The following is a 22,664-nucleotide window of genomic DNA, read 5'->3' on the forward strand; positions in this document are numbered from 1 at the left end:
GACATTTAATGATCACCCTTTAAACTTGTGCTCCTAAGATTTGTGGTGTGACAGACAAAATATATGTTATAACATTCAGACTAGGTTACATAATTAAGAGGTTTCAGAACACTTTACAATGTTTACAAATTTAAAAGAAGTACCTTTTGAAAGTATCAAATACACCGGAATCATCAAAGTTCATGGCATCAGGGTGTCCAGGAGGCAGGCAGATATCACCAATGTGCATTTCGCAACAAGGAATGCCGTGCTGGACCACAGTCAAACTTGGATAAAAAGAGGACCATCCTGGATAAATAATGGACATAATTGTGAATATATAATAAAATCTATATTAAAAAAACGAACAGCTGGCAATGCGGATCATAAAATGCCTCCGAACTATGAATGAAATAACTAATCTTCTAGAAAAGGGACCCCCCTCTGGAAAAAGCTGTAGGTCAGGGAGAAAAGGGGGAAAGTACAATAAACCCACAAAAAAAATCTCTCCCTCTAGACCTCTATTTCTTTACCATTTGAAATAAATCTCAATGGGCTACCTATCCATATTGTGAAACATACTGAGAACAATCACATTCACTTTATTCAAAAATTGTATTTATTCATATTGATCAATTGATATGCCCCCCAAAAATGTTTAACTTTTTAAAAAGACATACATATTAATAAAACAATTTTTTTAATCACAGTTTTTTTCTTTCTTATACAATCTTTTCTTTTGGACAAACAATTTTATATCTTTATGTCCACAATCAATTTGGTATTCATCATTAGACCCCTATAACAAAACACCAACCACTCTAATCCCATAGACAAAGTCACCTTCACACTCACTCACATCAATCAAACTAGCAGACCACCCAAAGACAATCCATAAACATCCTGGTCAGAAGGGGCTACAGATATCATAATTCGCCATGATCAAGTCGTTGGTTGGGCGCATAAAATAACTAACTTCCATAAAACCATCAAATAAAGCATTACGTGATCCCAAATAAGGAGGGGACTAAGAAAATAGCTAAAATGCATTTTTTAAACAAAAATAATTATTAAAAAAATAAATGGGAATAAGTGCTGTTCAGGAATATTTTTTTCCTGAAAAATGGCATCAACAAAAAAACAAAAGGTTTGCTGTGCTACAATAATCTGCAGAGTTGCCAGAAACAAGCAGCGTTGCATTTTTCTAAGTAGTAGTCGATTTTTCCTATTTTTGTGATTTTTACTTCTTTGCAGTTTGTGGTAGAAACAGGTATAAAACCAAATGGTGAAACCAGAAAGCTAGACATTTCTAAACAATAAGACAAATATTTTAATTCGTCAAGGGGTCCATTCATGTAGGCTCATGCTTTTTCCAAAGAAAGCAATAATTGAAATAAAATAGAATGCAAAAAACACTAAATAGGGCAATATAGAAATAGGTGACAATGATTTTATTTGCAATATTGGTTATCCCTCCTAGGATCGATATACAGAAGAAATATACCAATGTCTTTCGTCTGTCAGACCCTTCAGGTCCCAGGGATACATGATATTTTTGGTTGCCCAGACCCAACTGAGTTGCAGCTTCCATTGATTTTTCATCATGTACCGACCATGCAGCAATTCATACTGTAAATTCTAATTTATAAAGGAGTATAAAAAACGTCTGCCGTTTAGGAATAGTGTTTATTTTTAAAACTCTGAATTTGGGTTTCCACATACTATCGTAATACAGAGGATTTTTTTAAAAATATGATGGGTCTTGCACACTGGCTTCATTTAGAAGCCAAAAACTGAAAGAATTTCAATTGATAGTAGCAAATGTTCTACTAATCTGTACTGGCACATTTCTCCCGATAAAAATGGTAATCCCACGATTGAGGGCTGGGCCTACTGCCAATGACAGACAAGGATCCAAAACACAAGATGGAAACATCAAGCTTTCTCCTTGAAAATTGACCCATTTTGGCGCTGTGGGTAGCAGTGGTATTTGGGTCCAGGGAAACCTTAAACAAAGGCATTCCTGAAAACTAAACACCAATGCGAGTCCAAAGTAGTGTGACTTACATGAATCTCACTATGTTTTCTTGCAGACAATGCCTAGCAAACTTCAAACTTTGGCAAAAACACCTTTTCATTACATTTCCATGCAGAAAAGTTCAGGAAACTGTGTCACAGTGACTAAAAAAAAAAGCAATGTTGGGAGGAGAGGGAGGCCTTTCTCTTGCATCACAACATTTTTTACAACAAAAATCCTTCTGGTGGTTGCATCACAAAAATGTTCTTTGTCAATTCGCTTGATGAGCCATTTACGTCAACCACATTACAAGACGTCAGTATTTAGAGGGGCTAAACATTTTGCAGATATACATGAAGGTATATAAAACTTTGAAGAAAGGACTTGATTCGCCCTTAAGATCTCGCTTATAAGGATTTCTCTGAAATATTTAACAGATTTGGAAAGAGGGCTCTGTGGTACGCAAACAGTAGACATGCTATCGGAAAATACAGTCAAACACCACGAGTCTTCTAAACAAGGATTCAGCACTTCAATCTCAATTCAGCAAAAACGCTTGGCAAAAACGAAAGAGTCAAAGTGGCTTCCTTGGAGATCTCCTGCAATTGTGCCCCCTCACAAGGCGGCTGCTTGCATTAGGTAAAAACGTTTTATTATTCTTTCAGCAAAGCATGTGTGCACGTAACACAACCCTAACATTCTGGATATGGCAAAATGGTGGAAACCATGCAAGCCACATCTACATGGATTGCCCTAGGTCTTTTGTTTTCAGAATGCCCAGGATTGGTAGCTGGCTGACCCCTGGACCCAAATGTAGACTCCATCTTACATAAACGCTTGCGCAGATATTTTTCTTCAAAATCACATAGCGCAGTTTGGGACTTTTCTGTCTACCTGACGGGCCTATCAATACATGTGTGGTACAATTTTTTATTAGGAGAATAGATGGAAGGTTTGATGCTAGGCATTATGCCTTTGGCCACAAGTTCCAAAGTTCTCCCGCACATATTTGTGAACATTTTGTTTTTAGTGACATATGACATTAGAAGGGCATTCCGGATTTGAAAAGGTGGCGACACCTACCCAGGCTTCCCCTATCTGGATCTCCCAGGGTCTCTAGGTTTCAGAAACATCTGAGGTTGATAGAGGTCCCATGGTGGCATCCAAGCAAGGGCCCATATGCTGCAATCATCTTATATGGAACTTTTCTCTTATTTCTTCTTTTCCATATCACTTTTGGGCTGGTTCTGGCTTTTGGCCCATTCCTGTACTGTAACACAGGCCCACCCACACAAGTGGAGTACCATTTGTATTGCCTATTAAAAACAATGATCCAAAGGATCCAGCATCAAGACTGTTTAACAAATACTACAATGGTAAGCTACTTTTAACTGATAGAATAAATAAAGAAGGTAAGCGGTAGCGATACAAGTTTAAAGATTATATAAGCTTGTACTACATTACTAATTTGGAGTACGCCAACTCTTATGGTCTGAATCTAGATGAAAAGTTGCCAGTACAATTATAGTAATGAGATGTATGAAGATGACATTTTGTTTCTAAATTGAAATGGACTGTCCAATCTCTAATTTCTGCTTACTGAGAATTGCCCTAATGTTTAGTGCACTTTGGCCGGATGTCTAATATAGTAATTGAGAATGCAGTCCAATTCTGGTTCTTGCAAATTACAATAATTACTAGCCCATCTGGGTGATGGCGAATACATTAACTGAAAATGAATACGTATTTTAACTGTTGAACATATTTTAGCCTACTGGGGAATGATTACGCTAACTTGCTGTTCCTTTTTCTCATTCATTTTTGTATTAATTTCTGTTCATAATATGTGATGCATATTCACATAAGGTTGGTTCATCTGTGGCTTCAACATCAAACATTTTTTCCGACACCAAACACTTCAAATCAATAGCATCGACAGGGCCTCTAGATCTAGTCAAGGAACTGGAGAAAAAAGAGGGGTACCTTTGGCCCAGCTTACCCTCAAACATTGCATTTGCTTTCATAAACCTTCCAGACCCTCTCCTCTCGTCCAAACTCCTACTTGAACACCACACTCATACAGAAAACCAGATCCGGCGGTCAAGACTTACCCAGCATCGCTCCTAAAGCATATAACTACCTGCCGCTACACATAAATCCTCCTCATCGCTTCTTGAATTCCACAAGAAGGTGAAGACCAGGCTTTTCAACTAGTCCCACTGGGCCCTAGGTTTGACTAGACTCACCGGCTCACCGTAAGGATACCCTGCCGAATCTGCATAATATAACAAAGTATCACAGATATGAGGCCAGCAAGGCATAGGCATAGCGACTCAACCCTCCTAGGCCCTCTTGCTGAGCTGACTCTTAAGATGGTAAGGGATCTGAAGCCAATGTGCAAGGGATAGAACCCCAAGCCCAATAACGGCTGTCCATTTGGTCTCAGGATTCTGCATAGTGTTAAACCCTTCTTTTACAATGAAAAAGATAAAATCAGCGGAGAATCTTCAGAAAAATAGTTCTCTTCCTTGGCGGAGGAGGGTGAGTCCGCTAGTGAATCCAGAAAATTCTTCAAGCTGCAAAACTACACCGACAGGTAAGAAACTATTCGTTTTGCAGCGTGAATCTTTTCTGGATTCACTATGCTGTGCATAGACTTTGTAGCAGTTTGCTAGTCTTGTGGTAGCTAGATGGAAGATTAACTTTGGTTTGTAAATAGATGCTGTAAGAAACGTTGTCCTACTTGTGCTTCTTTGTTCATTTGAATGTCCACACAGTAATGTTTGGTGAATGTGTGTACTGAAGACCATGTTGCAGCCATGCAAATGTCTTGAGTTGGAGTGTTAGCAAGAAAAGCAGTAGTTGCTCCTTTCTTCCTTGTGGAGTGGACCTGCGGCACACCTTGTCAAGCTTGTCTTGCTTGCTTGTGGCACAATTGTAGGGCTTGTGCTATCCATCTTGCAATTGTGTTTTTGGTTACTTGTCTTCCAAGAATTTTTTTTGCGTAGGATACAATTAACTGTTTTGTTTTCCTTAGTTCTTTCAACGTAATACAGGACTGCTCTTCTTGCTCGTGTGCGCAAAGCTCTTCCGCTTTATTCTTTGGATCTTGAAAGAAACTTGGTATCTGTATACTCTGATTTATGTGGAATTTTGATACCACCATTGGTATGAACTGCGGATCTGTCCTCATGACAATCCTATTACTATATATTTTGAAGTAGGGTTCATGTAGTGTTAGTGCCTGTAGTTAGCTAACTCTACGTAAGGATGTTATTGCCACTAAAAATGGCGTTTTTATTGTGAGCATTTGTAGCGTTGCTTTGTGTAGTGGTTCGAAAGGTGCTTTCATCATTTGTGCTAGAACTATGTTCAGATTCCATGTTGGTGCTGGTACCATCTTAGGTGGTGTAATTCTTTTTGCTCCTTCTAGGAATCGTTGGACCACTTGTGAGGTGAAGAAACTCTTCCCTGTTTTCCCTCTTGAGTGTACCTTACAATTGCTGCTAAGTGTACTTTTAGTGATGTAAAACATAATTTACTTTGTAGTAAATGTGTCGGGTACTTTAGCACTGCTCTTTCTTTTGTAATCTTCCTTGAAAGATGATTTTTAAGACAACATTATGTGTATCTTTTACATTTTGCTGTATAAAATTTTCTTGTTATTGGTTTCCTAGCTTCTCTTAGGACAGCCATTGTGCTTTCTGGTAGTTTGAGATGTGCAAATTCTAAGTCTTCAGGAGCCATGCCGATAGGCCTAAGCTTTCTGATTCTGGATGAAGCACTTTCCCCTTTTGATCTTTCTTTTGTTTAAGTTTGTGCATTGTTCCCTGAGAAATTTCCATTCGTTCCGAGAACCAAGTCTGTCTGGCCCACTGTGGTGCGATGAGGATCAATGTCATTTTGAGGATCCTGCATTTGCTGATCTCTGTTCAGTAATGATATTGGAGGAAAAGCGTATGCAAATATCCATGACTAGTCTATCCATACAAATTCCCTAGGGACTGGTTGCAAGGTTGCCTGAATGCATAGTTTTGGCTTTTTGCATTGTGGGGTGTTGCAAATAGGTCTATTTGTGGTGTCCCCCATTTCTTGAAAATTCTTTGCACTTCTGTTTGATTCAGTTACCACTCGTGGGATGATGTTGCTTGCCTGCTCAGTCGGTCTGCTTCTATATGGTCTTTCCCTGGTAGGTGTATTGCTAAAATGTCTATTTGTTGTGGGATTGACCATCTACAAATCTCTTGTGCTAGAGATGATAGTGCTACAGACTCAGCCCCCCCCCCCCCCTGTTTGTTAATGTAAAACATTGTTGTGTTGTCTGTTTATATCAACACCCTTTTCCCGTAGTGCTCTTTCTGAATGGCTTTTAAGGCTATGAACACAGTTTTTAGTTCCAAGATATTGATGAGTTTCACCGCATCCTGTGGTGCCCACAATCCCCTTACTTTGAGATTGTTCATGTGTGCGCCCCATGCTATTAGGGACGCATCTGTTGTTTTGGTCACTGATTGAGTTGGTGGTGTGAAAAGTCTCCCTTGTGCTATGTTTCTTTTGTTCCACCATGCCATCTATTGATGAACTCTGTTTTTGACAACCACTATATTTTCCCAACTCCCTGTAGTCTGTGACCATTGTGTTTAGAGCCATTCTTGAAATGGTCTCATGTGTAGAAGAATGTTGGGAACTAATTGAATGCATGAGGCCATCATTCCTAGTAATTTCGCCACTGTCAGATGATGCCCCCTCTGGTATAGATGAGTCTCCTTCAATAAGGCTGATCTCCATTTCTTGCTCGGGAATGCTTTCCCTAACACAGTGTTGATTTCTGTGCCCAAGAACACTTTTTGGGTTCTGGTTCTATTGATGACTTTTCCCAATGTATGGAGAACCCCAGCTGGTCTAGTGTGTCTATCACTTGGTGTATCTGCTGTCTGCATAGGCTGTAAGAATTTGCTCTTGCCAACCAGACGTCAAGTAGGGGTAAATGTGAATTCCTTGCCTTCTTAGATGTGCTGCTACTGCTGCTGCCAGGCACTTTGTGAACATTCTTGGTGCCCATTTCAGACCGAAAGTGAGTTCTTTGAATTGGTAGTGTTGTTTGTATATGACAAACCTTAATCTTTTCTGTTTCTTGATCATTGGGATGTGCAAAGAGGCATCCTTTAAGTCTATTGTTGCCATATAAGCTCCCTTTTGCAATTGAAGTAGCACCTCTTGCAGTGTAGTCATTTTGAATGTTTGTGTGTTTATAAACTACCTTAGGTCTAATATTGGCCGTAATGTTCCATCCACTTTTGGAATTAGGAAGTATGATGAATATACTCTGTTTTTATATTCTTTGTGTGGGATGTGCTCTATTGCATCTTTTCCCGGAAGCTCCTGTACCTCTTGGAACCAAGCAAGATAATTCCTCTTGTTTTTTTTCTCTGGTTTTTTAAATTATTTTTTAAAGTTTGTTATAGCACAGCAAGAATTCAGTTTTTCATACATAGGGAAGATACCAACACACTTCTGGGATGTACATACAAAGCATAAGAATTACATCTATAAGACCATTAAATTAAAAAAGAAATAAAGAAAAAAGAGAAAAGGAAAAAAAAAACATTATACATTCTCCTTCCACCTCAGGATGAGTTCCCAAATTCGATTCCGAAGAGATCTACCCTTTTTGCCCTTCCTTGAGTAGATCCCCTTCTCTAGATTATATACAGAGAGCAGCCTAGCTAGCCACTGTTTCAGGGTTGGAGGTACTTTATCTAACCACGCTTTTGCAATACACATTCGCAGAACCGTCACGGCCATAAATAAAAAGTGAAATGAGGGGCAGTGCTCGGGCTCACCGCTTATCCCAAGTACAATCCAAGTCAGCGTGAGGGAGATGTTAATTCCCAAGGATCTATCCAAGGTTTCAATAGCTCTATGCAATGTGTGTAGCTGAGGACAGGAGGCGAAAATATGGATTATATCTGCCTCTAAACTATCGCACCGTGGGCAGCTAATACCTACGGTTTCCCCCCCCCCCCCCACTGAGCTATCCTTGCAGGTGTGTAATACAGAGAATAGACCGTCTTATAATGCTGGGCCTGTAGCCCTGTAGAACATAGAATAGTCCGTCCCAATGCCAGTGAGTCTTGGAAACAGTCCTGATCTATCCCCAATTTCTCTGCCCATTTACTGCCGTATTTTCCCAGATCATCACCCTTAACTGCAGAGAGCTCTGAATAGAACCTACGGATAGTACAATCAGCTCCGCCCTCTATGACATCCAAAATCTTAATTTTTACTAAACACGGCGGTTCCTCCCTGTTTATTGGCGAAAAAACTCAGAACTTGTAAGTATTTAAAGAAGCTCCTTCTGTCAATGCCGTAACCAGCCTGTAACTCCGAAAACTGGAGAACCCCATTGGTCCCCATCAAGTCACCTAATTTCTGAATTTCCCGCCTTCCCCATTCAGCCATGACCGAGTCCACGAATATTTCCCCTGGCAGGGATACATTCCTGACCATGCAGGTATACGTGTTAAACCTACCAAGCCCACATTTCTTACAAAAGGATGCCCATATTTTATAAGCTGCCAGCAGCGTTTTAAACCTAGTTCTTTTAAAGTAGCTGGGATCAGTGTACTTAAGGAAGCAGTTCTCCACCTCCTCGCCAATGAGTATCGCATATATGTCAGTAGATCCAGATTTAACCTGTGGGTCCACCGCCACCCCGCCTAGCAGACCACACATATACTGGAGGGCTGCTGCCCAATAATACATTTTAAAATCAGGAACCGCCCAGCCACCCCTCTCCCTAGGAAGAGTCATAAAGCGGAGCGCCGCCTAGTTTTACCGTGTGCCCATATAAATCTATTAATTAGATGCTCCAACTCCGAAAACCATTTGGCCTCAAAGATAAGTGGAATTGCCCTGAATAAATAAAGGAACTTGGGTAAAATAATAATTTTTACCACGTTCGTGCGCCCAACAATCAACAACTGGAGGTTGTGCATCCTGTCAAGATCTCTTTTAGCTTTAGTAATCACAGGCTCAATATTCCTATCAACAGTATTATCCAGATCTGCCGAGATACTAATCCCTAAATATACGGCAGAGTCAACCACTCGTGCATCATTACAGACTGCCCTGTTGTTCTTAATTATCTAGGTCTTAAAACCATTGAGCGCGTAGCCTGAAGCCTGCCTGAATGCCTGGGCTTCTAATTCCACCTCTACTATAGCGCTAGCGTGCACTGGAGTCACGATAGCTACGCCATCTGCGTATGCCAACGTTTTATAATCTCAACCCTGGACTTTTAGTGGCGGAATCTTATCATTTGATTCTAATTTACGAATCAATGGGTCAATGTATAATGCGAAAAGAAGTGGCGAGCATGGGCACCCTTGACGGGTCCCACGCTTAATCTGAAGAGACGCAGTGTAGCCTCTATTGATTCTGAGTCGGGCTGTGGGAGCTCTATATAGAGCCTGGATTGCTCGGATGTACCCCTCCCCAATACCTCCCTGTCTCATGACCATCCAGAGGTAGTCCCAGGAGACCCTATCGAATGCTTTCGCTGCATCCAGCAACAAGACAGCCATAGGGTCTCCTAAGACCTCCACTGCGTCGAAGAGGGTAATGACTTTACGTATATATTGCGTTGTACCCATCCCTGGAATGAAACCGTGCTGGGTAGGACTAACCAGATCTCCTATAACTCTACAAAGTCTTAGAGCCATTGCCTTCGAGAAGATGTTTGCGTCTGAGTTCATAAGTGTTATAGGTCTGCAAGACCCTGGTTCTAAAGGCGTTTTACCCTTTTTCAATGTTATCACTATATCTGCTGCTGCCCAAGAATTCGGTATGGAGACTCCACCTTGTGCCTGCAATATCGTATCCGTCAAGTCCAGACGGGCAGCCTCATGGAAGACCTTATAGAACTCAATAGGAATCTGGTCAGGGCCTGCCGCTTTACCCGGAGGGAGGCTGTTTAATGCTGTACTAATCTCTTCAGGGGTCAAAGGTACTTCGAGTGCCGCCCTATCCTTCTCAGAGAGCAAATGAGCTGATATATCCCTGAGATACTCCTGAATAACTGTAATCCAGCATAAAACTGTCTAAAAACCTCACGATCTCACCACAATCCGTTACTGTAGCTCCTCTGACGTCTGAGATCTCCCGGACTTTGCCTGATGCTGCCTTCTGCGTATCGCCAGAGTGTGCCCCACCCGCTCACTTAGTTCGTGACATTGCTCTTTCTTGATTAAGAAGTTAGCAGCCGCCTTAGTGGCAATACTCTCAACTGCTTCTGCTTTTGTAGATACGACTGAGCGCTTGATCAGGAGAATTCCTATGGATAATTGCTACATTCAATTCCTCCTCTGCATCAGCCACAGCTTTAACGAGTTTCTTTGATCTTAATTCTTCCTGTTTATGCTTGTATAGGCTAAAGCTCAATGTCTCCCCACGAACGCCCGCCTTAAAAGCATCCCAAGAAACCCCAGAAGAGGTACTTCCTCTATTAATCTCCCAAAAAGTTGCAATCCAGTCATTCATATGTTTAATATAACTTTCATCCTCAAGTAATCCCTTTTCAAAAGCCCATATACGTTCCCGCCTGACTACTTTTGTGAATTTTAATGTTAGTACCAACGGATTGTGGTCTGAGATAATCCGAGGCAATTTCTCAATCTGGGTTCTTGACATCAGGGAATTAGAGATAAAAAAATAATCCATTCTAACACAGACCTTGTGCGGGATGAATAATAAGTACTGCCAGTGTCTATAGGTTTTAAACGTGCCCACACATCAGTTAGAGAATTATGCCGAGCCAGGTTCACTATTGCATGACATGACTTTTTTGCGACCAAGATAGCAATGCCCAGCTTCAGTGCCCAGCCCACCTATCCCATTAATATTAAAATTCCCACACAGGATGACCGGCTCAGGCCATAAGGGTAGTTCTAAATCCAGAAACTCAAATATATCTGGGTCGTCCTCAGTAGATCCATACACTGACCCTATAGTCAATGTTTCACCATCTATTATGCATTCAAGGAGGACCCATCTACTCCATTGATCTTCCACCCTTCTTTTGACTATAACCTCGTTTTTTTTTTTTAGCTAATATAGCAACCCCTCTGGTCTTGGCCCCCTGTTTTGTTTGGGCAAGCAAGTTAAACCCCAGTTGTTCCAGCAGATAGCCCCTTATCCCCTCTATATGTCTCTCCTGTAGACAAACAAGGTCCAATCGCATTGATTTCAGAACAGCCGTAACTCGTTGCCTTTTGAGGTGATCGTTGAGACCACAGATATTAAGCGAGGCAATCCGCACACTCCTTAGAATACATCAAATACCTGCCCCAACTTATTAACCGGCGAATCAGAAAACGTTCCACTTAAACCATTCTATGCTACTTCTTTCCCCATATTTACTACCCTTTGTGCGTACAACCCACCACCTCGGATGCCGTGCTATGCTGTGTGTGCCCCCCCCCCCTCCTCCCCCAAACCCTCCCGACCAAGAAACCCTCCACCCAAGCCCCCCCACCCCCCTTACAGGCAAATAGGTCACTCATGACCTATGTGTGACCGCATAGCTCGCAGCAAATCGCAGCCTCCTTCCTTTGTTATTCTGGCCGATTATATCTCTAAATTATACCAGGTATTCAGATACAATAAAAAAAAATTAAAAAAATGAACCCCAAGAACCCATGAAATAAACAACAACAAACAAGCCCCCTAATATTGCCTACCCTGGACCCCCCTACCTCATCCCCCCTTCTGCTCCTTCAGTTCGGCCATATACTGTTGGGCCTTGATCTCGGAGAAAAACATTCTGACTTGCCCTTTGGTGATCACCTTGAGCCTTGCAGGATACAATAAATAAGCCTCAGACCCAAGACCCTGAAAGAGAGCAATCAGCTGCCTTAGCAGAAGTCAGGTCGGGCAAAGATTGAAATACCGTTAAATGTGCGCCATGATTCGGGCTTTGCCTTATCCATGACTTCTTGTCTGAGAAGATAATTACTCACATAGATCAGGATTGCCCTAGGCCTCTCAACTTGAGACGCCCCATAGCCTTTCTTTTGAATCAGAGGAAATCGATGAGCTCTCTGTACCTCATTCTCCCAATTCCCAGTGGCCATCTCGGGGAAGGCACCCTTCAACAGATTGACAAACAACCTGACATCCTGCCCTTCAGCCACCCCCAACAGCCTTATGTTATTCTGCCGCTGGCGGTTCTCAAAATCCTCCAACTTCCACTGAACGTCCTCAACCGCCTTCTCTTGTGCCCGTTTAAAAGACTGCTATCTGCTAACATCATCCTCCAGTCTTCCTGTTCTTTCCTCCACTTGGGTGACCCTATCTGCCATGTCTTCATACAGTTTGTTCATTTTTCTCAGGGAACTTTGTATCTTCTTAGTTGCCTGCTTGGCCCTCCGACTCACTGTCCTGGCTTCTCCCTGCATTTGCTTTAGAGTAGTGTAAAGGAGATCCAGTGAGGTGGTATGAGGAATATTTGGAGTGTTCTGCCCCACCTGATTACTAACACTTCCATCATCATGATACAGCTGTGATGTAGCTAAATAGTCCCAGACCAGATTCCTGGTGGTCCTGGTGTTAGAGGGGCTATCAGGCAATATGGTCTTTAATTTAATCCTCTTTTTCTGCTGGGTACCCTTATGGGGTGCCGGTGCCTTTTGTACGGATGAACTCTCAGCAGAGTCAGAGTCACAAGATAAACTCCCTTCACTTGAAAGGAGAGAGTCTGAGTCGTCATTAAGAGAGAAAAATCAGTCTCCATCTGGTAAGCCAGTAGCCCCCCTGTCCTGTGTTAGTAAATCCTTCAGGGCCCACTGATTTTTACAAAGGGTCTCAGCTCCTGACTACTCACAGCCTCCTCCGGCAGGGCCTGCTCACCTCCAACTGTAGTTCCAGCAACCTGCGCCGCATCGCCCCCAGTTCTAGTTGCGATTCCTATAGCAGAATCTCCCGCTTCAATGGAGTGAACTTCATGATCCGAGCCCGTTTGCTCCGCACTCTGCTTCCCTTGACTCGCGTCTGCCTCAGGCAGTGCCTGCAACGTTGAATCCGCACGTTGCCTGGAAACCAGATTTTCAGCGTACTCAAGGCCCGCTTCACCAGCTCCTGCTTCCGTGCTCTCCGCTTGCCTTGCGGCAAAGGACTCTACGAAGGTGGGCTGACGAAATGAGCTTTCCTTAGTTTTGTTCACATCCCTCACAGGTTTTACCGCAGAAGCAGCTTCCCGACCCACATCGGCGGAGTCCTTACTACCGACGGACACAGTGCTGCTGCCATTGCCCTGCTGATCATTCAGTTTTTTGGTAAGTGTCCTGCGCAACATCCCTGTACTACGCTGCCCTGGGATCAGGGCCGGCGTATCCTTCATCGGTTCTTTGTTGGCTCCTGGATCTTTCTGATCTTAAAGCTACTTCGGTTCCCTCTGCGCCATCTTGTGCCCGGTGCTCTGTCGCTGTAACAGCCCCGCTATTCGTTCAATGCTGTGCTGGACAAGAACCACCATCGAAGCCACAGGGTGCGGTAACCACCGCCACCGATCAAAATCCTGTCACCAGACAGCCAGGGGAAAATTCTTCAGAGTAGGGAACAACAACAACATGCTTTTAAATCGCCATCCGGAGTCAGAAAGGAGGGAGAGAGAGATCTGCGACTACACGCTTTGGCCGGTAAGCGGCCACCTTGCCCGAAGATGAAGATTTTTCAGCAAGATAATTCCACTTTTGAATGGGTCCTTTGCTTTGGTCTCCTGGTTGGAGGCTGTTTTGTTAACTCTATGCAATAACCGTATTGTATTATGTTTAAAATCCATTTGTCTGCGGTTATTTCCCTCCATTTTTGAAGGGAAAAACTTAGTCTGCCTCCTACTGGGGGGGGGGGGGGGGGGGTATGCTGGAGGAACTGTAAAGTGGTTTTGTCTGGTTTTTGTATCTGTTTTTTTGTTTTGTTTGTACTCTCACTGTAGAGGTTTGTTGTCCACCTCTTTGTGGCTGACCTTTGCCACAGGCACGTCCTCGAAAGGATGATCTTCCTTGGTATTGCCAGCTTTGTTGCTGTCCCTGTTGGGTGCCCTGGCTTCCCGTTTGGTATGTTTGTTGGTAACCTGGATTTGAGGTAGCAGGTTGGTTTGTACCTCTCCCAGCTAGTCTCCTTGATGGTGTGCCTCTACGCATGCCTCTGAACTGTACAGCCCTTATGATCTTGCAGTTTCGTTCTTCTTTAGTGGATTTAGCTTTCATCAACCACACTGCCAAACAATTGTTCCCCATTGAATGGTGAATTCATGATGTTGCTTAGAATCTCAGGCTTCAAGCCGGAAGTGCAAAGCCATGCGTTCCTCCTTTCCATGAGGCCAATCATCATTTGTCTGCTAGATGTTTCTGCAGCATCAAGGGCTGATTTCAAACATGTATTTGCAATGTTTTTACCCTCTTCTACTAGGTAGCTAGCTCTTTTCTGGAATTGTTCTGGTAGATTTTCTAACAGTTCTACCTCCTCCCAGTGTTGGTAATCAGGTCTGTTCAACAATGCATTCGAATTTGCAAAGCGCCATAGATTAGCTGCATTTCTTTCCACCTTCCTTCCTACGAGGTCCATCCTCTTGCTTTCCGTGTCTGGAGGTGGTCCCACTGTAGTTAGTACATTTGCTCTTTTCCTTGCCGTTGAGGCAATGATCGAGTCAGCTGGCACTGATCCCCTGATGTATATAGGGTCTTTAGAGGAGTGCTTATACTTCTTTTTTGCTCTTGGTGTTATAGCCTTGCATGTAGCTGGCTCTTTGAATGCCTCTTTCCCCTGGTCTAAGACACTGGGCAGCATTGGGAGGAATTGATCCCTAGATTGTGTAGGCATCAGTGTCTAATAAAAAACATGATTTAGGTTTTTCTTCCTCTAACTGAACCCCATAAGTTTCTGCAGCTAAATGTCATCTGGGGGTGATAGCCTCGAAGGATATGATTCCACAGCCTCCTCAGGTGATTCGGTGTTGAGATCTTGCTATTGGCGGTCTTGAGTCTCCGAGATCACCAATTCTGCATAGGTTTGTTAGTCTTCAACGTCTTCCCCGAAGAAGAATGAATCTTCCTCTTCTTCGATAGGTTCGGGTTTTTTTGGCGGAATTGGTTCTTTCAACGACCTTTTTGCCTTCCGTATTCTGTATTTTCAGCGGTATCTTGAATTGCTTCAAGCTTTCGTCAAAGTATTTTTTCGGTTGAAGGATATTAGCCATTGCGGCTTTGAGTCTCCTTCTCATCTTCTGTATCTCAGCCATGTGTGTTTCGGCATCGAGATTTTCTGCTTTACATTTTCCGATCGTTGACGCCGAGCCGGTCGTCGGGGTTTGTTTGGGCCTCTGTTTTCTACGCTGAGGCGTCCTTCTCCAGACTGTCTTTCGAGGACCTTTGCCGTTCCGGAGTCCTTCTCCAAGGATCCTACGGTTTGTTTTTGTTTTGATGCAGCTGCGGTCGCCGAATGCATCGACGTCGAGGATCCCTTTGGAGGTCTAGAGTCTGATTTTCGAGACTTCTAGTTTTTTCGAGGTCAATGACTCTTACCTCCTTCAAAGTCTTCTTCTCGACTTCCACGACCAAACCTTCTCTGCCCTTGTAGCCTTCTGGTCCTCTGGCGACCTTATCTTCCTCCTCACTGGAGAAGCCCAGGTCTTGCAGCGATGGCAGTGGTCCTTGGCTTTGCATGTTGTAATTTGCTAGTCGCTGCATTTCTCTCACCCTCAACATCTTTGGAGTGAAGACAGAACAGGCGTTGCAGTTGTCACTCTGATGGTCCAGCAGTAGGCATAGGTTGCAGACCAGGTGCTGATCCTTTGGAGTGAATTTGTGGTGACAGTTCTAACAAAACTTGAACGGCGTCTTGTCCATTACCGTGCACAGGGAGCCCCCTTCATGCGCATTCATCGAAGATCTTGTTTTTCTTCCTTCGTCTAACTGCAGTCGTCTTTAATTTAAAGCTGTCGTCTTTGATTTAAAGTTGAAAGTGAAAGACACCGTTTGACGATTTTTTCCTCTATTCTTCTCTCCAATCTTGGGAGCTCCTCCGTATCGATCCAGACCCAACAGTGGAAAAAAAGAATCTGAAGATGGCTACCAAAGGTGGGAGCTTCCGGAGGAAGCCCGTCTACGTCACAGAAGGGCACCAAATGGCGCTACGTCAACGCCCACCAAAAAAAATAAAAAACAAATACTACAATTCCGCAATTCCAGATCCAACCACTAGATGGCGGCATAATGTACAGCATAGTGAATCCAGAAAAGATTCACGCTGCAAAACTACAGTTCCCCAGCGTTAGATGGATACAAATTTAACATGGTTGAATACCTTCAACTCTTCTAGATTTGAATTCTTGGAGTAAATGTTAAACAGCCATGATATTGAACATTAATTTAATATGTGGGGGCAATGATCAGAGTACAATCTGCATAAATCTTGGGCTCCTGACGCACCCCATGCCATTGGATACATTATGTATTGAGCCAGCCAGCACGGAGGCGCTCAGGGGCTAGAGCAGGTGATTCAGCGTCTAGAGGTGGGCTTTGTGCTGGGGTGACCAGGATCTTTTGGATTACCAAGTGCATCTGATGTATGGACACCCCTCCTGACCAGGCAGCAATGCTTTGATAGATGTAGCAAACAAGATAAACCTGTTAAGAGGGGCCAACAAAGGGTGTTGCTCTTTCATAGTGGAGGAAAATGGAGTCTTCGTTCTCCTCTTGCCAGGTGTTAATGAGTCACATATGCTTCTATCTGCCAGCAGTGAGGGAGGCAAGGCCCATTAGGCAGTGCGTTGGGTGACATGGAGCAGCAGAATTAGCAATTTCTGCTGCAGCTATAGCTCTGTTGGATCTATGGGCATGACGAGGCAGAGTTAAAAATCACAGTCCATGTATGGGTTCTGCTGTCTACTATACTCAACTAGTCACCCCACCCGTGCTTTGATAACACTCAGCCTGCTCCTCAGTGGACTTCTGGGAATCAAAGTGCAAGGACTTTTTCCTAGATTTTACTGCTTTATGGAAGATGTGCATCCTGCGGTGCCAACAGATTGGACTTGGTATAGGAATTGCACCCTTGCTGGGTGCAAATTGGGCAATAGCCCAGCTTCACATACCCATTGAAATCAATGTATCCTAAAGTAGCCTGAAGGTGGAGCCAATAGGCCACCTTGTACCGCTGGGTGGTAAGAGCTCAGACTTCACTCTACCGCCTCTTGAAGGCTGGAGGGCCCACGCGGACCATCAGCTCTCATATGATAGTTTTGGCCTACTGTGCTAAATCCACTACCTTTGCTACTGATGTTCCCACAGCAGCTGGGCACCCAGAGCCCTTAGAAGTGCCTAATGTCTATCTATGGTGTTGTACAGTAGCAGCCACTTGTACTGTGAAGTGGTGAGTCAGTGAGAGGGGAAACCAAAAAAAAACACCTGAATTATAAATAAAGAAAATACAACTTACCTGCTCGGACGGCCGCCACATTGCTCACGATCTTTGCGTCCCATCCAGTAACTGCTGCATAATACGCAGGCTTCCCAGCTCCCAATCCCAGCGCTGTTCACATGCTCTGAATACTCCGAGGTCTGAGGGCGTTAGTTTGGCACTCAGACAGACTGGGAGGCAAAACTCGGACGGTTTGGCCAGAGGGTCGGCCAAACAGTCATGCGCACTTGGCACTGCCCAGCACTCCCCCCTCCTCCCTGGTGATGCAGCATCAGAATGGGTGGCTACGCCCCTCCCTCGACTCGCAGCCTGCAGGACTAAAAATAAAATGATAATTAAAATGTTTTATCATTTTATTTTTGTCCTTTCCTCTGCTGGCTTTTTGCGGCGGTGGTGGTGGGGGGTGGGGGGGAAGTGGTGGTGGGGGGAGGGGGGGAAATCCTCTGCCATAATGAAAGAGCCGCCCCTGGTGTTCTATCCTTTGACCATGTATTGTGCCTTTGATTAGTAGCTTTGGTCTGCAGCCACTCAACCTTCTCTCTTGGTTGGGGCCCATTGTGGATATGAAGGTACAGTAATTGTGAAGTAATGTTTCCTGCTACTTTTATGGTCTGGTGATTCTGCTTGCCCTTCTAATGTACAACTTCACCACTGTCTACACAGTCGCCCTCTGGGACATGCTCCACTGACTCTCTCCAAAGCTACTGCTAGTATACTACATTTGCCTTTCTCTTCATTTTTCCCTCTACTCTCAACGTAACAATATGAGCCTAGAAATGGGTACAAGACAGCAGCAAACAATTGAGAAAAATATGAATGTATTGAGTCACAAGGGAATATTAATTAAGCAACTGCAGAAAAAAACGAATCCTAAGAACAGTGACTTAAATTCACTATGTACGGATCGTTGAAGATTGATTTATCTGCAGCACTACACACTCCAAACCAAAGCTTGCATGGTAAGTAACACTCTATTCATATCATTTGTGGCTGAACATATACATGCTCAGCGTAGACTGTAAAACAGCCAGTAGACTGTTTAGATATCTGAAACAAACTCCTTAGGACCGTTTAGCCAACTTTAGCTTGATGAGTTGTTAGGATGTCCACTTTTTGAAAGTGTGTGGAGTTGAACATTTAGTTGCTTTACAAATGTCAGCCATAGGAATATATTTCCCAGGAAAGGTATTGCTGTGCCCTTCTTAATGCGTGGAATGGCAGGCAAGATTCTATTTAGAAAGCAGGCCTGGATGCAGTTCACAATCCATCTAGCGATAACTGCCTTTGAAATAGGATAACCCAAAAAACTATTGAGTTCTGAGAAAGATTTTGTCCTGTCAATGTAATACATAATGGCACCCTTAACATCAAGTGTTTGACAGTCTAGTTGGGGGAAAGTCTGGGAGCTCTTAGTTTGGTTGATATGGAAGGGTAGGAATCAAGGGTTAGTGTTCAGAACTGACTGAGATGCAATAGAGCTTAAACCTTTTTCACTAGGTGGCTTAGCAGGCCCGTGTAGTGGGTCTGTGGGCTTCCTTTAGGATGTCCATGCACTGTTGTAGTAAATTGAGGCAATCACATTTTAGGACCTCAGGAGCCAGATTGCTAGGTTGAGCTGCCCGGGGTCTGGAGGTTTGACTGCCTTGATTCTGCGTGAGATGGTTCAGGCTTTTGGGGCATTTCTCATGGGGAGGGCCATAAATCTCTAGGAGCATTGAGAACCACAGTTGTCCGGCCCAGGTGGGAGCAACTAGGAAGAGAGGGAAGGATGTTTGCTGAAGCTTCTTGACTCTGTATGAGAGATTTGGGAGGGAAGGAGATGTTTAGGCAAAGATCCCTGACCAGTTAATCCATAGATCATTGCCCATGGAGTCAGAGTGTAGAAACCTGAAAGAGAAGTTTTGGCACTCTGCGTTTTCAAGAGTGCCGAAAATGTCCATCTCTGGGACAATGCAACGACTGAAGTAAGGGAGTAGGAATTGTGGGTGGAGTTCCTACTCATGGACTTGTGAATATATTCTGTTGAGCAGTTCTGCAAATTTATTTTCCACCCCTGGGAAGTACTCCGCTAGAAAGGGTATCTGATGGTGACTATCCCAATACAAAATCTGCTCTATCAATGTAGAAGCAGCAGGGAATGCATGTCTCAGTGTTTCTGTAGAGAATACACAGCAGTCATTCTGTCTGTTCATATCTAGACTACTTTGCCTTAAATGACCTGAAACAACTCTTTGAGGGCTAGCTAGATGGCTAAAGTTACAGATCGCTGACATGGAGATCTTGCTGGTGAGGTAGTCAGACTATGGACTGTCATGTCTTTGAGATGTGCCCCCACCCAGACTATGACTGATGCACTGTGGTGATGGTCACCTGTGGAGCCAGGTGCATATAAAGGGCTTGACATTTAACAAATGGTTGCTTCTACCACTGCAGAGGTGATGGCCCTTAACAGGAGATCTTCCCACCGACTATCCCTGTGACCACTGTGCTGAGAGGCACTCTTGTAGCACATTACTGTTCTGACTGTCAGGGAGTGATGTTGCAGAAAAGGAAGTAGCTGCTGAAATGCTGCTACCCTTTGTTTTTGTTTGGGTATGGTTGGGCAGTGTCTGTTTAGAACGGACCCTTGAAAGGATGAACCTGAAGGAGTTGGAGGTAGGATTTGGTGGCATACATGGTAAATTCCAAGCTGTGGAGCAAGGAAATAGTAGCTTGGGTGTGGGCTAGACACAGCTACTTGCATGCACTCTTGAGCAGCTGACAGTCTAGGTAGGGGAACATGTGAGTATTCACCTCCCACCCCGTCTTCTGAGGTGGGTGGCTACCATTGCTAGACATTTTGTGAACACCCTTGGGTCTGCTGACTCCAAAGGACAACACCTTGAATTGTGCCCTTGGAGTTGCACGATACACCGAGCCCCAGAAAGAAAACAAGCCACTTCAATTCTCTCAGTAGAAAAAACTTCATTGGGTAGCAAAAACTTCAGCCTGGCTTTTAAATATAACACTAAAGCAACCATCAGAGAGCATCATGCAACCATCAAATAGACACCTTGTGTGGCTCCAAAATCTGCACAGTGAGCAAGATAAACAGAGGGTCATAGAGACCAGCTGCTCCCTAGGATTGATCGATCAATCAATCGGGAAATTGTGACGCATGCTACTCACCTGTGGGGGTCTCAAGGTGCTGGGGGCGGGGCGGGGGGGGGGGAAGGTGCAGCTCCAAGTCAGCTGAAGACTCAGGTCTTGAGGCTCTTCCTGAAGGTGTCCAGAGTGGGGGAGCATCTGAGGTTGACCGGGAGCTCGTTCCAGGCCATTCTCGTGACGTAGGAGAAAGCTTGTCCACCTGCTCTGGTTCTGTGGATGCGCAGGGTTTCTGCTAGGGCGAGGTCAGCGGAGCGGCGGTTTCTCTTGGGTACGTGGAAGGAGACTCTTTCTTTGAGTTATTTGGGTCCGCTGTTATGGAGGGATGGGTGAGTCGCTTGAAAGTCACTCTCTTCTCAACGGGGAGCCAGTGGAGGTCTCGCAGGTGTTGAGTGATGTGATCATGCCGCGGGATGCCGTGGAAGAGTCTGGCTGCGGTGTTCTGGATGGTCTGGAGCTTGAGGAGCAGGGATTTGTGGATTCCAGCGTAGAGGGCATTTCTGTAGTCCAGTCTGCTTGCTATGAGTGCGTGGGTGACGATCTTTCTGGATTGGGGGGATCCATTTGAAGGTCTTGCAAAGGATGCGGAAGGTGTTGAATCAAGCGGAGGCGACAGCATTGACCTGGCGGGTCATGGTGAGGAGGAGTTGAGTATGATGCTGCAGTTCCAGGTGTGGTTAGTGGGGGTGGGAGGGTTTGCCGAAGGCGGTGAGCCACCAGGTGTTGTCCCAAGCTGAGGGGGTGGGTCCGAAGACGAGGACTTCCGTCTTCTCCAAGCTGAGCTTCAGACAGCTGCTGCTCATCCAGGATGGAACGTCTTTCGTTCCTTCCTGGAAGCAGAGTCTGGTGGCTTCGGGTTCCTTCGTGAGGGAGAGGACGAGCTGGGTGTCGTCTGCATAGGATACTATGCCAAGTCCATGCTGGTTAACAATGGCAGCAAGGGGGGCCATGTAGATGTGAAAGAGCGTGGGACTGAGCGATGATCCTTGGGGTACTCCACAGTTGATACTTGTAGGTTCGGAGAGGAAGGGCGGGAGTCTGATCCTTTGGGTTCTGCCGGCGAGGAAGGAGCAGAGCCAGTTAAGGGCAGTTTCCCTGTATGCCGGCATCATGGAGTCTAGCTGCGAGTGTGCTGTGGGAGACCGCGTCAAAGGCTGCGGAGAGGTAAAGTAGGAGGAGGCTAGAGTTGTGGCCTTGGTCGGGGAGCGTGCGGATGTCGCCTGTGGCGGTGAGGAGGGCGGTCTCGTGCTGTGGTTGTTGCGGGAATCGGAATTGGGAAGGGTCCGAGGATGGTGTTCTCATCGATGAAGTTCGTCAGCTGGGCGTTAACTATCTTCTTGGTGATTTTGGCCGCAAAGGGAAGGAGAGAGATGGGTCTGTAGTTTTTCAGGTCCGTCGGGTCTGCAGATGGTTTCTTGAGGAGGAGCTTGACTTCTGCACATTTCAAGTCGTCGGGGGAATGTGCCGGATTTGAAGGTGGCGTTGATGGTGCATTGTAGCTCAGGTGCTATGGCGGCAGCAGCTCTGTGGAAGATGTGTGGTGGGCAGGGGTCCGTGGGGGCTCCTGAATGAGTGCTCTTCATGGTTGTGGCAGTATCTTCAGTGGTGATGGTAGGCTGGCTGTCGTCGCCAGCCTACCGTCACCACTGAAGATACTGCCACATCAGGAAGGAGTGGTTTCTGGAGTCTCTTCGCTGAAGTTGTCAGAGCGCCTTGATTTTCAGATGGAAGTAGGAGACGAGCTTGTTGCAGAGGTCCTGGGAGGGTTTGACGTCCTTGGCTTCGCTGGGGAGTTTGGTGAATTGCTGGATGATGCTGAAGAGTTCCTTTGATTTGCTGGAGTTGGAGAGGATTTTGTTACAGATGAAGGTCCTTTTGGAGGATCTGATGAGTTGGTGGTATTCTGTCATGGCGTTCTTGTAGGTAGTCTGGTCTTCAGCGTGTTTGCTGTTCCTCCATTGTTTTGCAAGACTTTTGCAGGTGTGTCTGGATTCTTGGAGGTCAGTGGTGGACCAGGTGGCCTTCATGGGGTGCTGTCTGTCGGGAT

At 44.8% G+C, this 22,664-nt stretch overlaps 1 protein-coding gene across 4 annotated transcripts in view; it reads right to left on the reverse strand.

The window, feature by feature from the left end:
- Positions 1-22,664, reverse strand: part of HBP1 (HMG-box transcription factor 1) — a 425,155-nt gene that overhangs the window by 123,190 nt on the left and 279,301 nt on the right. For all 4 annotated transcript variants that reach the window (XM_085654131.1, XM_085654129.1, XM_085654130.1 and 1 more), the window contains one exon: positions 144-288. In XM_085654131.1, coding sequence (XP_085510257.1) covers positions 144-288 — 145 coding nt within the window. The remainder of the gene's footprint in view (positions 1-143; positions 289-22,664) is intronic.

Source organism: Triturus cristatus, chromosome 4_1 (genome assembly GCF_964204655.1).
Source record: "Triturus cristatus chromosome 4_1, aTriCri1.1, whole genome shotgun sequence".
Taxonomy (NCBI): Eukaryota; Metazoa; Chordata; class Amphibia; order Caudata; family Salamandridae; genus Triturus; species Triturus cristatus.